The sequence below is a fragment of the Myotis brandtii genome, unplaced genomic scaffold (genome assembly GCF_000412655.1).
Source record: "Myotis brandtii unplaced genomic scaffold, ASM41265v1 scaffold314, whole genome shotgun sequence".
NCBI lineage: Eukaryota > Metazoa > Chordata > Mammalia > Chiroptera > Vespertilionidae > Myotis > Myotis brandtii.
This window is the reverse complement of record NW_005362033.1, coordinates 3,010,819-3,024,942: the sequence shown is the minus strand read 5'-3', so window position 1 is coordinate 3,024,942 and position 14,124 is coordinate 3,010,819. Positions and strand designations below refer to the sequence as shown.

Genomic DNA, 14,124 nt, shown 5'->3' with positions numbered 1-14,124 from the left:
ATGCAGGCCAGAAGGGAGTGGCAAGAAATATTCAAAGTGATGAATAGCAAGAACCTACAACCAAGATTACTCTACCCAGCAAAGCTATCATTTAGAATTGAAGGTCAAATAAAGAGCTTCACAGATAAGAAAAAGCTAAAGGAGTTCATCAGCGCCAAACCAGGATTATATGAAATGCTGAAGGATATTCTTTAAGAAGAGAAAGAAGAAAAATGTAAAGATAAAAATTATGAGCAACAAAATGACAACAAATACATATCTATCAACAAATGAATCTAAAAATCAAGTGAATAAAAAAATCTGATGAACAGAATAATAGAATATTATAGAATCAGGGGCATAGAAAGGGAGTGGACTGACAATTCTCGGGGGGAAAGGGGTGTGGGGAGTGCGGGAAGAGACTGGACAAAAATCAAACACCTATGGACGAGGACAATGTGGGGGGAGTGAGGGCATGGGGTGGGGTGGGAACCAAGTGGAGGGGAGCTATGGGGCAGAAAAAGAGGAACAACTGTAATCTGAGCAATAAAGATTTATTTAAAAAATAAAAATAATGAAATCTTGCCATCTGCATCAACATGGATGGACCTGGGAGGTACTGTGCTGAGTGAAGTAAGTCAGACAGAAAAAGATAAATGCCACATGATTTCACTTCTATGTGGAATCTAAAAATAAATGAACAAGCAGAACAGAAACAGACACATAGATACGGAGAACATTTTGACAGTTACCAGATTGGAGGGGACTGGGAAGGATGAGTGAAAAAGATGAAGGGATTAAGAAGTACAAATTGGCCCTAGCCAGTTTGCTCCGTGGTTAGAGTGTTGGACCTTGGGCTGGAGGGTCCCAGGTTTAATTCCAGTCATGGCTCAGTGATTGGGTGTCAACCTTTGAACCAGAAAGTCACAGTTCGACACAGTTGGGGCACATGCCTGGGTTGTGGGCTCGATCCCCAGTGGGGGATGTGCAGGAGGCAGCTGATCCATGACTCTCATCATTGATGTCTCTATCTCTCTCCCTCTCCCTTCCTCTCTGAAATCAACTTTAAAAAATAATTTTTTAAGGCAACAAAGAGACTATTCTGTTGGAGGACACCTAGACCCAGAGGAGAGGTGTGGGCTCGAAAAACAAGTACTTTAGCACCAGAGGGCCAGCTCCATCGTGGCAGAACGGTGCCCTGAGACCCTGCCTGGGGCAGCGCGGACACGGTCAGCCTGCTGTGGGGAGCAGGTAGGGTCCCTGCCCTGGGCAGGACGCTGGAAGGGTGGCCCTCGGTCTCTGGCATCGTATGCAGGCTCTGTGACCGCCTGCCATTCCTCTCATCTCCCACTTCACGCTGTGCCCCTGTGCTTTCCCCGAAGGCCCACCTCCCTCCCCGGCCCCACCCCTTGCTCCCAGTGTCCCTGTGGTTCTCAGAACATCTGTGCGTGTGTGGCCAAAGCACTCCTGAAAGGTGGGTGCCCCGTGCCAGTCAGCACTCTTTTGTGGGGGCAGTGAGCCCAGCAGTGCTGGCGGGAAGCAGACATGGTCCCAGGTGTAGGCAGCACATTAAAGGCCGTGTGGAAGTGAATACAGGAAGCATGGGCAGCCTTATTACCCCAAACAAGCAGGCCAGTTCTGGCCCCACCGAAGGGCGTTCTGTGAAAGCCCACGTTCTGGTAAGTGGCCGAGCCCACTGCTGGGCACAGCTACACGGTGACCCACCCCGTCTCCCTAGAGGGCTCATTAGCTAAGGAGACACAGAACAGCAGTCATGTGGAGGGACTCAACAGAAGGGACAGTGTGGACACTGAGGTTATGTAAGTAGAGGGGCCCGCCAGGTCCTGCCTAACAATCGCTGGCTATTTCTGGGGCAAGGTCTTCCTGGCTCTGCAGTCCCGGCGGAGACCAGCCACCTTCTCAGCCTAGAAGTCCGAGTTCCCAGCTCACGGGGTCCCCTGGGCGGGGCCGCTGAACCTGGCCAGCCCACAGGCTGACAGTGTATGTGCTCTGGCATCAGCAAATGGGGAGTCATGGCTGGAGGACCCGCCTCCCTGCTGTGGGGCTCTGAGTGCAGGTAAGTGTGCACGCGGCACTTCATGGATGACACCCTGGTAAGTGCACGTGGAGTTCTGTCGGCCTCATACGGTCGTTTATCCAGGGCCTTCATGGTCTGTCGAGCTCACACGCGGCATTGCTCTGCACCACAAACACTTCTGCTTAAAGCAATGTGTATTCCGGAAACCTCATCTTCTCTAAAATTGCACACGAATAGCAGGACTTGTGTGAAAGTGGGGTTAGGACAGACCACGCAAATCCTACCAAATTTTGTGACTGGAGCACTAATAAAATACCTCGGACCATCCAGGCGGCAGGCGGCGGGGCCAGGGGCGGGCTGCCACGGGGAGTGTGTCCCCAGAAAGTCTAATGGCAAAACTGCAATTAGCGCCAGGCTGACAGGTGCCACGGCAAGCAGATGAGAGGAATTCTGAGCCAAGGGCCCGTCAGTACGTTGGGCACAGCGGGCAGTGTGGCCTGTCCTGAGCAGGGCGGCTGGGATCAGCGTCCTGAGGAGCGAGGCCCAGGGAGAGCAATGTCTTCGCCTCCTGGGTCCGGAGTGCCCAGAGGCTCCTGCCGCTCAGCCGTCCCTTCCTGCTGAAGACTGTAAAGCCCCTCCCACCATTCCAGCTCTTTCTGCCGGGGCAGAACCCCAGATGAACCTCAGCAGTGTCCGCAGTGTGTCTGTCACACACACACATGGCGTCGCTTACAGACCCGCAGAAGCCGGCCAGCCGGTCCTGACACACGCCCATCCTGCACGGCGCCCCGGTTCCCCGCACAGGTTCCCCGCACACCTCCCACGAGCCTGCACTCCCCCGCTCCTTCCCCGGACCTGCACGCTGACGCCCAGGCCTGATCTGTTAGGCAACCGCCGCTGTACCCCAACACGCACACTGGGCCTGGCGAGAGACAAGCCCGGATTTCTGAGGAGGGAACAGAACTCGGGCTTCTCAGCCACATGTGCGTGTTTAACACCCGCTTGGTGGCTCTGAACAAAACGAGGCGTGTGTGCATGTGTGCATGCGTGTGCATGTCTTGTGCTTCAGCTTCTAGTTCAGACGAGGAGTCTGTGTAAGAGGGAAGTTTTTCTATTGAGTAGTTGCTTCCCATTTTTCAAGTTTCTTTGGAACCAGACAGGGTTTCTTAAAAGTTGTCATGGACAGAAGAAGCAACAGAAAATTTGAACAGCACCGTATCGAGTAAAGTAACAGAATTCACAACCAAGAACCTTCCCCAACAGAAAACTTAAGGCTCACGTGACTTCACTAATGAATCCTATCAAACATGTAAGGAACAAATAAAACCATTCGTGCACAAAGTGTGGATCCTGTTTGGGTCTGGGAGTGGGAAGGTCTCTCATTTACTATTTGCGGTAACTGAGAGGCCACCGCTCCGGGCAGCCTGAGGGAAGGACAGTGCCCGCCTACCCACCAGACAGCCCCCCAGGGTCCCAGGCTGTCACTCCGAGGAAGGACAGTGCCCGCCTACCCACCAGACAGCCCCCCGGGGTCCCAGGCTGTCACTCGAGGAGGCAGGACCCGCAGCCGCTCGGGCTCCTGAGAGGGCCTCACCTCCAACATGCTCCAACGTGTGAGTGCGGGGTAGACCCCGTTGGGCCTGGGCTGAGCCCACTGCCACATGGAAAGGTGGCTGGAAGAGATGCCATTTGTCGCTCACAGTCACCCAAGAGCAATGGGTGAGAAGTGCAGGCGGCACCCCCTCCAGCTCCCTGCCAACAGGCGGCAGTCTAGGCAGCGGTCGCCAACCGGTGGTCCGCGGGGTCCGAAAGGCTGGAGACCGCTGGTCTAGAGCGCTCTGATAGTGACGCAGCCCCCTGGGACTGAGGTGGCCAGGACAAGGTCTCCCCGAGTTTCCCTTTGAGGTGGTTTTTTGGTGAGTCTCATGTTTTGGTCTCATATATCGGGAGGGACTCAGGGACGGCCCAAGGCTGCTGGCTCCAGACTCCGACCTCCTTCCTGTGGACTAAGAGCCGTGAGAGGAAGGGCCACTGCCTGACACTAGACCAGAGGAGGAAAGGGACCTCCCATGGCTGGGGCTGAAGCACATGCTTCGGCGAAAGCATCGGCCTCCCCAGGCACAGCCGCTGGAGGAAGACACCGATGTGCCACGACGGGGATGCTAACCAATCACCTGGTTATCATGGTGTCTGCGGGTTCTCCCCCGGAACCAGCTTCCCCTTTGTAATGAGTAGAGATCTCGTGGTAGATACGGTGGGACTCAGTAAATATCTTGCTTTTCACAACACCTACTGCCCGTTCCTGCCTAAGCCAGTTCTTAGTGTGATCGTTGTCAAATGATGCTCTGCTTAACCCTGTCACCCCTACCCACTGACTACATGGCATTCCACTGCGAGCCAGCGTCCGACTCGGGTTACAGAGCTGCTCCCGCGGAGTGAGCGCGGCGGCGACTGCGGCCTCTGAACACCCTCTCCACTGAGAGGCGCAGGCTGCCCCCCGAAAACAGCTTCTGTGCCAGAGAGTGAGGAAGCGATGGAAACAGCGGGAACCCCCTGGCAGAGGCGCGCTCCAATGGCTCCCAGGGGCCCACTGTGGGCACCAAGAGGAGTCACGGGAGTGGGTTAGAACACACTGGATAAAACCAAGGCCCCAAAGCCCACACTGACACTTACAATGTGGTTTAAGGAAGAGCAAGGGAAAGGCGAGCCTCTTCTTTAGAGAATGACAGCTGATGAGGGTGGGAGGGATGAGGAAAAAGAAAACCACCGCGTCCGCGGCAATGACAGCCTCAGGCAGCACGGTCAGCGGGGCACATGCCTGCGCAGTGACAGCTGGCAGACAGCCTTCGCCGGGCAGACGCGCCAGCCCTGACGGGATGCACTGATACGGACACAACGGTAAACGGCGAATCCAATCACAAGGAAACAACCTGACCCCGATTAAGGGGCTCCCTGTAGAACAACCTGGACTCCCCCAAATGCCAGTGTCTTGAACGAAGAAAAAAGACTGAGGAACTATTCCAGGTTACAGGAAACTAAAGGAATTAAATGCACACATGACTTTTTTTTTTTTACTGGAACCTGGGTTTTTTTTTAAAGTATAAACATGATTGGGATCATTGGGGACATCTGACCACAGACTGGCTGTGCTGCTGAAAGTCCTAAGTATAACGTGAGTGTGTGTATGAGACAGAGAGAAAGCAAACAGAGCAAAATATGCACAATGTGTATATTTAAGTGAAGAGAATCTGAGTATTCATTATGCTAGTTTTACAACTTGGAAGTTGTGGGGGGAAACTACTTCAGAATGACTCGTCCTTTCTGAAACCACAGACGCATTAGTCAAATGGATACAAACATATGTGTATGTATATATGTGTGTGTTTGTATTTTAATAGCAGGGACATTTATAAAATGCAATGAGTGTATATGCATATGTGTACACACACATATACTGCATTTGTTTTGTAATTTTTAAAAATGTCCTTGCTATTAAAACTGAGTTACTAATGCTTCTTGAAAATGCCACATTTGGGAGCTATTTCATCCTCTGCAAGACTGCGACCTCCCCCTGCGGAACCTACCTATCGGTCCTGGCGAGCCAGTCTCCTCTCCTCCTGCCTCTTCAGTTCCTCCTACCTCTCCTCTGTCTCCTTCGGGCTCCGCAGGCTTCTCATGTCCAGGCAACAAGCTCATGCATCCATATCTAATCTCCAACAGTACACACATGCACCACACACACACACACACACACACACACACACACACTCTGCCAGCTCTGAATACCTCACACTCGCGCTATTAAGAAAACAGCTGTGAGTATGCAGAGAGCTGCACAGGAACCCTGGTGCCTCCCAGCAACAGTGCAGTGAAGATCGGGAAGAGTCAGCGGGTAAAGAACATTCCGGGCAGGGAGAACAGGGCGTGCAAAGGCCTGACCTCAGGGAGATCCAGGAATTTAGAGGCGCCCTGAGAAGCCAGAGCAGAGAAGCAAAGGAGAGAGGGGAGCGGGATGAGTCGGGAGAAGGGCCGAGAGCCAGTGGAGCTGGGGCCTTCTCCTGAGGCCTGGGAACACTGGGAAAGGACGGGGGTCAGTCAGGTGCTCACTGCAGAGGGACGCTGTTCTGAACCGAATGGCTGAGAGGACAGCGTGGTGCAGAGACCTGGCTTCCTGGGCCAGGGAGAGGCAGAGAGAAGCGCTGGAAGGCGGGTGTAAGAAGCGCACCAACAGGACCGGTTCTGACCGTCTCAGCACAGCTTTGTCGTTCTCTACCTTCTTTCTTAAAGGCAGGTGTGGCAGTGGCGTTACCATCAGCACTGAAGTTGAGAAGCATGTACTGAAAGCTCCTTTTGGAAGTTTGTGGGTGGTGGAAGCAAAACGGGCCGCAAACCAGAGAAGGTGCAGCTGAGAGAGGCCTAAGGAGCTGACTAGTGAATGTGTTTAAGTGGCTACGGGAAAGAGCCGCGCAGCAGGCCCGAGTAATGGACAGTGCGGGGCTCCCCACAGGTGGAGGACCTGGGTCCAGAGCCAGGCAGGAGGACTGACCGGCCTCAAGCCCCCACACTCCACCACCTGCTGCACAGCTCAACCATTACGGTATCGCTCGACCTGCAAGTTCCTTAAAAACACCCTGTGAAACACTTACCAAAGCTCCCCTCGTCTTTGGGGGCAACACCCAGCTGCCCCCAAAGCTGGAGTCACCCTGGACTCTTTCTTCTCCCTCCTGCCCAACACCCAGCCAAGCCAGCAAGTCCTCCTGTCCTGCCTGTGACCCGCCTTCCAGCCACGCGCACAATGCATTAGTGTCCATACAATGCACGCCCGCCCGCAGGCTGCCAGGCACTGCAGACGCACGCCGCAGGCCCACCCGCCATGTCTCTAGTCCTTGTCCACCGATTGGGGTTCCGGGGCCCCCCTTGGTTTTCAGGATCCTTTCTGTCCTGGTCTCTTGGTTGGCTGTGTGGCTTTACCTGTGGTCCCTCTGCTCCAAATACCAGCCTTCCCTGGTGTAGGTGATCAGACGTTACCTCTCAAATATCTCTAGACTTGACCTCCATCTCCACAGCCCCTGCCGGGCCATGCTTTCTTCCCTCCCCTGAAGGGAACGGCCAGCCTACGTAATCTTGTCCCCTCCAACCCCTCCTGTCCACCAGAATGACTGTCTTGTAATGCAAACCTGACCACATCAAACTCCCGATTAAAATCCTACATCGGCCTGCCAGGTTCCACCTAATTGGCACTTCTCAGAAAGTCACATTTAAATGACAGTAGAAAACACAAAAGGAAATAAATTCATAACCACCCTAAAATGGAAATGGAAGGTGACATCAGCAAAGCAGAGAGTTTAATGAGTTTCTAGAAACCAGAAGGCAGACAGCATCATGAGGATGGGACATTTCGTCCTAAGCCAGAAGCAAGGGCGGCAGGAAGAGAGGCTGCCATCCACAGCGGCCAGGCTGCAGCCCGGAAGTGAGACGAGGAGGGGAGAGACTGCTGTGGGCCAGCCTGGGGGCTGCCTCAGCCACCCCCAATGGCCCCCCTCTCCCATGAGCGGGGCATTTGTTCCCACCGCCCGCCCTCCCAAAGCTGAAGCTTGGCACTCAGTGATGGAGGATGGCACCCAGGGATGGAAGATGGGGTGGGGGGCGGGTTCTAATTGCCTACACGCCACCCCCTGAGGAATCTGAACCATGTGAGTCCAAAGAAGGTTTTTCAAAATTTTAATCTAAACCAAAAAAGTAAAAATGAATGCTAAATTTTAAAAAATAGAAAAACTAGAGGGAAAAAAATCAAGAAACTTTTCCAGAGAAGACTGACAAACTAAAGTATTAGAAAGTTATATATTAGAGAACATTTAAGAGACAAATATGAAATCAGTCAAGGAAGGGAAATATCCACCTATCTATTAAGAATCCCAGGAGGGCCCTAACCGGCTTGGCTCAGTGGATAGAGTGTCAGCCTGCGGATTCAAGGGTCCCAGGTTCGATTCCGGCCAAGGGCATGCACCTTGGGATGTTTCTAACTCTATCCCTCTCCCTTTCTCTCTGTAAAAAATCAATAAAATATATTTTTTTTAAAAAAAGAATCCCAGGAGGAAACAATAGAGAAAATGGAGATAAGGAAATAATCAAGAAAATTTTATTTTTTTTAAATTTCAGAGCCTAAGACAGACCGGAAAAGTATTCAGACTGGAAAAGTCCACAGGGCAGAGCCACCCCCGATGAGGGAGGGAAGCTGGGAGTCCGTGTGAAATCTCAGAGCACACGCGGAATAGTGATCGGGGCATAGACCAGAAACCCACCACAAATAGGAACCTGCTACATGCACTCCGACTTCCAGAGCAATGCCTGCGGTTTGCGGGCCAGCGTCCTAACCACTGAGCCACCAGCCAGGCAGCGGGTGCCTTTGCCAGGCAGCGGGTGCCTTTGCCAGGCAGGCTGGGAAACCAGAGGTCGGAGATTGGTGACTGCTCTCGCAGTTGGCCTTTCCTCTGGGTTCAATTTCTTGTCAACATGCCGGGCAGAGGGGCTGGCGAGGGCAAGGGCTGGGACACTTCCCCTTTCCCTTTGGTGCCCTTCTGTACTTTTGAATATTTACTTCTGTGCAGACTGGCTGATTTCTGTCAAAACAAAAACAATAATATATGTATTTTTTAAACCTGCCCTGGCGCTGGGTGGCTCGGTTGGCTGGGTGTCGTCCAATGCACCAAAAGGTTGCAAGTTTGATTCCCTGGTCAGGTCACATACAGGAGGCGGTCGATCTCTCTCTGTCCCTCAAGCAATAAAAACATTCTCCAGTGAGGATTAAAAAATCAATTAATTAAAACAAACCCTCCTTCATGGACTTACCAGTGCCCTGAAGACAACACCCAAACTCCTCAGCCAGCGTCTGGCCCCCTCGATCTGCCTGCTCGCAGCCCTCAACCCCTCCCCCCACCAACGCACTGCTTCTGTGCACGTGCCCCACCTCAGCTCTAATGCCCCTTCCTCCTGTTCACCCCACCCCAGCATCAGCCCTCAGCCCCACCCCTGGAGCCTGTGAAGTCTATTCTCAGCTTCAATTCCATAAAGAAGGGACAATTCCTAGTTGCCATTAAGTTCCTGCAGCCTGTTAGCCTCAGGGACCAAGCGCAGCCTACTGATGCCCTGAGGCGAGAAGCCCTGACCTACTCCCCCAGACCAGCACCCGAGACCAGCGCCCCGAGACCAGCTCCTCCAGACCAGCTCCCCTAGACCAGCACCTCAAGACCAGCACCCCAAGACCAGCTCCCCAAGACCTGCTCCCCGAGACCAGCTCCCGGAGACCAGCGCCCCGAGACCAGCTCCTCCAGACCAGCTCCCCTAGACCAGCACCTCAAGACCAGCACCCCAAGACCAGCTCCCCGAGACCAGCTCCCCAAGACCTGCGCTCCGAGACCAGCTCTGTCTGAGGAAAGAGGCAGGAGACCCCACTCGGGTCCCTGCCAGGTTAGCCAGACTCTGCCGCCTCATGCCCACTGGCCCAGGTGCAGCCTTCTTCCCTCATTTGGTCACATTACTACAGTCTCCTCTGTCCTGGGTAATATTTAAAGGGTCCCCATCATAGTGTGCTGCTCACTCCCCTACACCCAGAGGGACCACTCATTACTGGGTGTTTCAGCCGCCTGGCGCTTGGAGCCAGCCCTGCCAGCCTGTGACCTGGGCTGACCCTCACTCCGCGAGCCGGCTTCCTGCTCTGTGGAGCAATAGGGAAGTATCTGCCCCCAGAAGGTTGGCCTAGAGGCCAAATGAGATGACGCACGGGGTTCCTGGCACAGAAACGGCTTCAAAAGAGTGGCTGCAGGTCATGATATTAACAGCTCTAATGTCCAGAGTAGCGAGGACATAGCCCCTCGTGCCCGTCCCCGCAACTGGGATCACACGCTGACAGCTCACAACCAGGGCTCTGATGCCAGGCAGGGCGCGCCCACGAGGCAGGAGGCCCGCGGGGCCCGGCAGAGGCGGCAGTGCGGAGTGTGTGTTACATGAAAGTGTTAACTTCTGTCCTTCACACACGCTTACTCCCCAGAACGTGGTGGGGACCCTCCTGAGGCCCAGGCCCGCTCCCCCAGCTGGTGCTGCGAGGCCGGCTGGCCGCCCTTCCAAGCACACAGAGCAGTGTGGGCAGCGCTGGGTCGGCAGAGCAGCGGTCAGGGCCCTGGGCAGGCACGGTGGCTCCTGGCCTGCAGGGGTTCCCTCAGCACCACAGACATGGGCTCGGCCAGCCAGGCAGCACCTGCTGCTGGTTCCCTGGGTGCGCCGGCTGGCAGGTGGGGCTGAAAGGCCTGTACACACCAACGGGGGCAAATAACACAGAGGCACAGCCCCTCCCTCCTCCCGGTCCCCGGGCCTTTCTCTCCAGCCCTGAGAGCCAGGATGGCCCAGGGCTGTGCCTGGGAGCAAGGTCCCCCCAGAGCAGAGCATGGGCTGCCAGGACCTGCAGCGCTGAGGCCTGCTGGCCTTCTGCAGCCTCTCTGCCCCACTCTCCTCAGGCTTATGAGGGCTCCCCCCTTTTCTCCCCTTATTGGACTCATTGGACCATCCTCTTCTAACACCCCCCTGTTCCTAGATCTGCCATCTTGGGCCCTCTCTCCCCAAGTCTGTTTTGCATATTCTCCCCACACTGTCCCCCGAAGCATGACACACCACAACACCCTCTTCACCCAGTCACCCATGTATTCATCCAAAATGTGGGTCCCTACCCCATGGCTGGCATCGTGCCCTCCCTCAGCGCTCACACTCCGGCTGAAAGGGACCACAGCCTGGCCAAGACTTGGATTAAGGGTGGAGGCAGCGGCGGGGAAGCCTCTGGGTGGGGAGTGAGGGAGGCGGCAGAGCCAGGCTGGCGCAGGCACCTGGCCAGCACCCTGTGGTGATAAGTGAGGTGCGGAGGGTGCGATCGGTGACGGAAGCCAGAGCCTTCGGGCCTTGAGGCCAGAGCGGACCCTGGGGTTTCACAGGTGCCAGCGCACAGCTGTAAGCAGGGGAGTGACTGGTCTGGCATTTTCCAGTCATTCTCTCAGGCAGCTGTGTGGAGCATGGGGAGCGAGAGGCGATGGGGGGCCCATGGGAACCCAGCAGGAGCTGATCGAGAGCTGCTAAAAGGACATGTGCAATGACATCCGAGACGTGGTCATTCAGATCGACCAAAAAGGGGTCATTGCAGGGGTGACCCCCAATTCCTGCCCACTCCCGATGGCGCCCCCTGGACTGGACTCTCTGCCAGGAACATCAGGAACCGTGTGGACTTAACTGTTTGTAGACACCCTCACTCTGAAGGCCCAGGGCAGTGCCTCATCTGAGCAGACCCTCCTCCTCCCAGGTCCAGCTGAAGCCGCCATCGGTGCCCAGCACCACCTCACGCTCCCCTGCCCTCTTGCTGTCATCTCCCCGCTAGTGATGCTGTGGCCCTGAGCTGGGCACAGGCCGCACTCGGAGCTCAGGCACAGACGCCTTCCGAGCCCACGGAACAGGTGAGACCTAGGGCACGTCCACGGGCTGGTTTCGCCCCAACTGCCCGGGCCTCGCCACCGTCACGCTTGCCTTTATAGGGGAGACACCGCCTCCCAAACAGGGCTCGTCCAACCCTGGCCCATCGGAGTCCATGCCCCGAAGGGGGGCCTAGGAGCCAAGTCAGAGCTGGGCCCCGGCCACGTCAATAAAGTGAAGGAGGGCCCGTGTCTTCCTGACTCCAAGAGGGTTTCAAACGTGGCGGGGCCAGAAGTCCCCGTTAAAGGAACTGATCCAGGGGTAACCCCCACCCCATTCAGTAGGGCCTGGGGGGGGCCCTGTAATCGCATGTTAGCCCCTCACAGGGCCATGGTTCTCCGAAGCAGGAAGTGCAGAAACTGCTGAGGGACAAAGCCCTGCCCTAGGCACCAGCCCCCAGGGGCCCAGAGAACACGGATACCTCTCCCACCACAGGTGGGGTGTGTGCTGGGGACAGGTCAGATGCCCTACCCTCCGGGCCAGGGAGCTGGGGCTGCTCGATGGGCCTCTCCCACTACACGCCTGTGGGAGGCCAGCCGGCCGGCAGGGGTGGGATGAGCTTCGTGGTGACTCCACTAAGCACTCTGCCCTGTCTAACTCTGCCCTTAGCAAATGCAAGAAGTTAGGGCCAGTGATTCACAGTCCTTCCCCTTAACACACCCTCTCCATTTCTTTCAAGCCTCCACCCAGCACCAACCAGGACAAGAACTAACAGATGGAACTTCCTGCTCCACGGGGCACAGGGGATTCTTCCAGGAACTTGAGCGGGGCCTCTCTGGACCTCTGCCAGGGGCATGCCCAAGGGGCTTCCATCATGTGAGCAGCTCGGGGTGGCGCCTGCTGGATGCAAACAGACCAAAAGGCCATCAAGTAACCAACATGCGGACCCAGAGGCAGGAAGGGACCCGAGAGAAGAGTGTGCCATCCGCTCGGAACCTTGGCGATCCCTGGGCTGTCACAGGACGGGACGCAGGAGGCCTCCTGGCTGGTCAAGGGCAGCAGCACAGGGAAAGCCAAGACACGCAGCTCAGACTCCCAGCCTGGCAGAGCGGGAGGTTCCTGTTCAGGCGGGGACCCAAGACCAACCCACAAGGACAGGCTCAACATGCGGTGGCTGGGAAGGCCCCTTCAAGTCCCACAAATACCTTCCTCCTCCAGCCCCGTGTACTGCAGGCAGGATCGGCTCCTGGAAGCGGCAGGAGGCTTCTGCCCATATCCCAGCCACTGCTGCTGCTCACAGCCCCACAGCCTGCTGGCACCGCGGGCACAGTGCCCACTCTGAGTGCATCCTGCTCCAACACTCATTCCAAATGCACCCTCCTAAGCAAGACTGATCTCCCTCACCTACAGATGCAGGTCACAGTGCCTCCCTTCTGGAATTACTGGCAGTTAAAGGATAGAAGTTTAATATAAACCGCCTCACAGAGCTGGCACTGAAATTAATTCATTCCCTCCCTTCCTGCTCCTGTGACAGTTTCTTGTCTCAGCCCCAAATCCAAAGAGATCCCAAGCTCACCCAACTCAGACATGCCAATGGGGCCCAAAGGCTGAGCATAAATATTCCCAATGAGCCCTGCGGCTCCCAGATAGGCCTGCTCGGGAGCTCAACTCCGAATTCATTGCTCAGCTGCAGCTGGGGCTCGGGTCTGGGCGGCGGCTCCGTCCCCTGAATCCTACAGTTCTCAGTGCGGGAGAAAGAGCCTGCGGGACTGGGCAGCGGGGATAAAGAAGGCCACACACCCGCGTGAGGTCTTTTTAAAAACATTCGGAGGTGACCGAGTCACCAGTAAGCGTGGAGGGTCACAGGTGCCAGCACTCCCCCCAGGTAACCCCACCCTCCCGCCCAGCCCGGCCTCGTGCGCCACCAGGTACATTCTGAAGCTGGGCGGTGAGTAGTGTCCATTCTGACCACGGGAGTCCCGGCGTTCAAAGTTCCCCTGGAAACTACCCTGGTTCCGAACCCCCAGCACGCACAGGGCCGCGTCTCGCCGCAAAGGAGATGCGATCAGCTAACCTCCCGCCCCTGGGCCTCCACCCGCCCGCGGAAGTGGCGCCTTTCCCGGAGTTTCCACGACAGGCCGGGCTCCCGGGAAACACACTCCCCGGCACCCTGATAGTTGTCCCCACATAGATCTCCGCATAGAGATGCGCGCATCCGGGGAAGCAAGGCCTCCAGGGCCCGGCCCGGGACACCGAGAGGGTCTGGGCAGCCCGTGCACGCGTCTCCGGTGGTGGCCGCTGTCTTCCAGGGCGGGAACCCGTTCGGAGCGCCCCGCGCGCCCGTCTGGCCCGTTCCCGAGGCCTGGAACCCGGGCCCGGGGCGGGCGGGCGCTGGCGGGGCTTAGGCGGGGCTGGGGTTGCCGCGCGCCTCACCTGAGCGGGACGAGGATGGCCAAGTACCGGTCCACGGCCACGGCCAGGAGGCTGAAGATGGAACTCTGCGTGAGCACCAGCACGAAGCAGGCGAGGAAGAGGCAGCTGTAGAAGTCGGTGCAGAAGCCCAGGCTGATGGTGATGGCAAAGGGGATGGCAAACAGCCCCACGGCCACGTCGGCCGCCGCCAGGGACACCAGGAAGTAGTTGGTGGGCGTCTGCAGCGC

General features: G+C 56.4%; 1 protein-coding gene across 1 annotated transcript in view; it reads right to left on the bottom strand.

The window, feature by feature from the left end:
- The window catches only part of ADORA2B (adenosine A2b receptor), a gene marked incomplete at its 5' end in the record, with an annotated part of 23,776 nt that extends 9,652 nt beyond the window's left edge, over positions 1 to 14,124 (bottom strand). The window contains one exon of the mRNA XM_005870233.2: positions 13,898 to 14,124. Within this exon, the coding sequence (XP_005870295.1) occupies positions 13,898 to 14,124 (227 nt within the window). The remainder of the gene's footprint in view (positions 1 to 13,897) is intronic.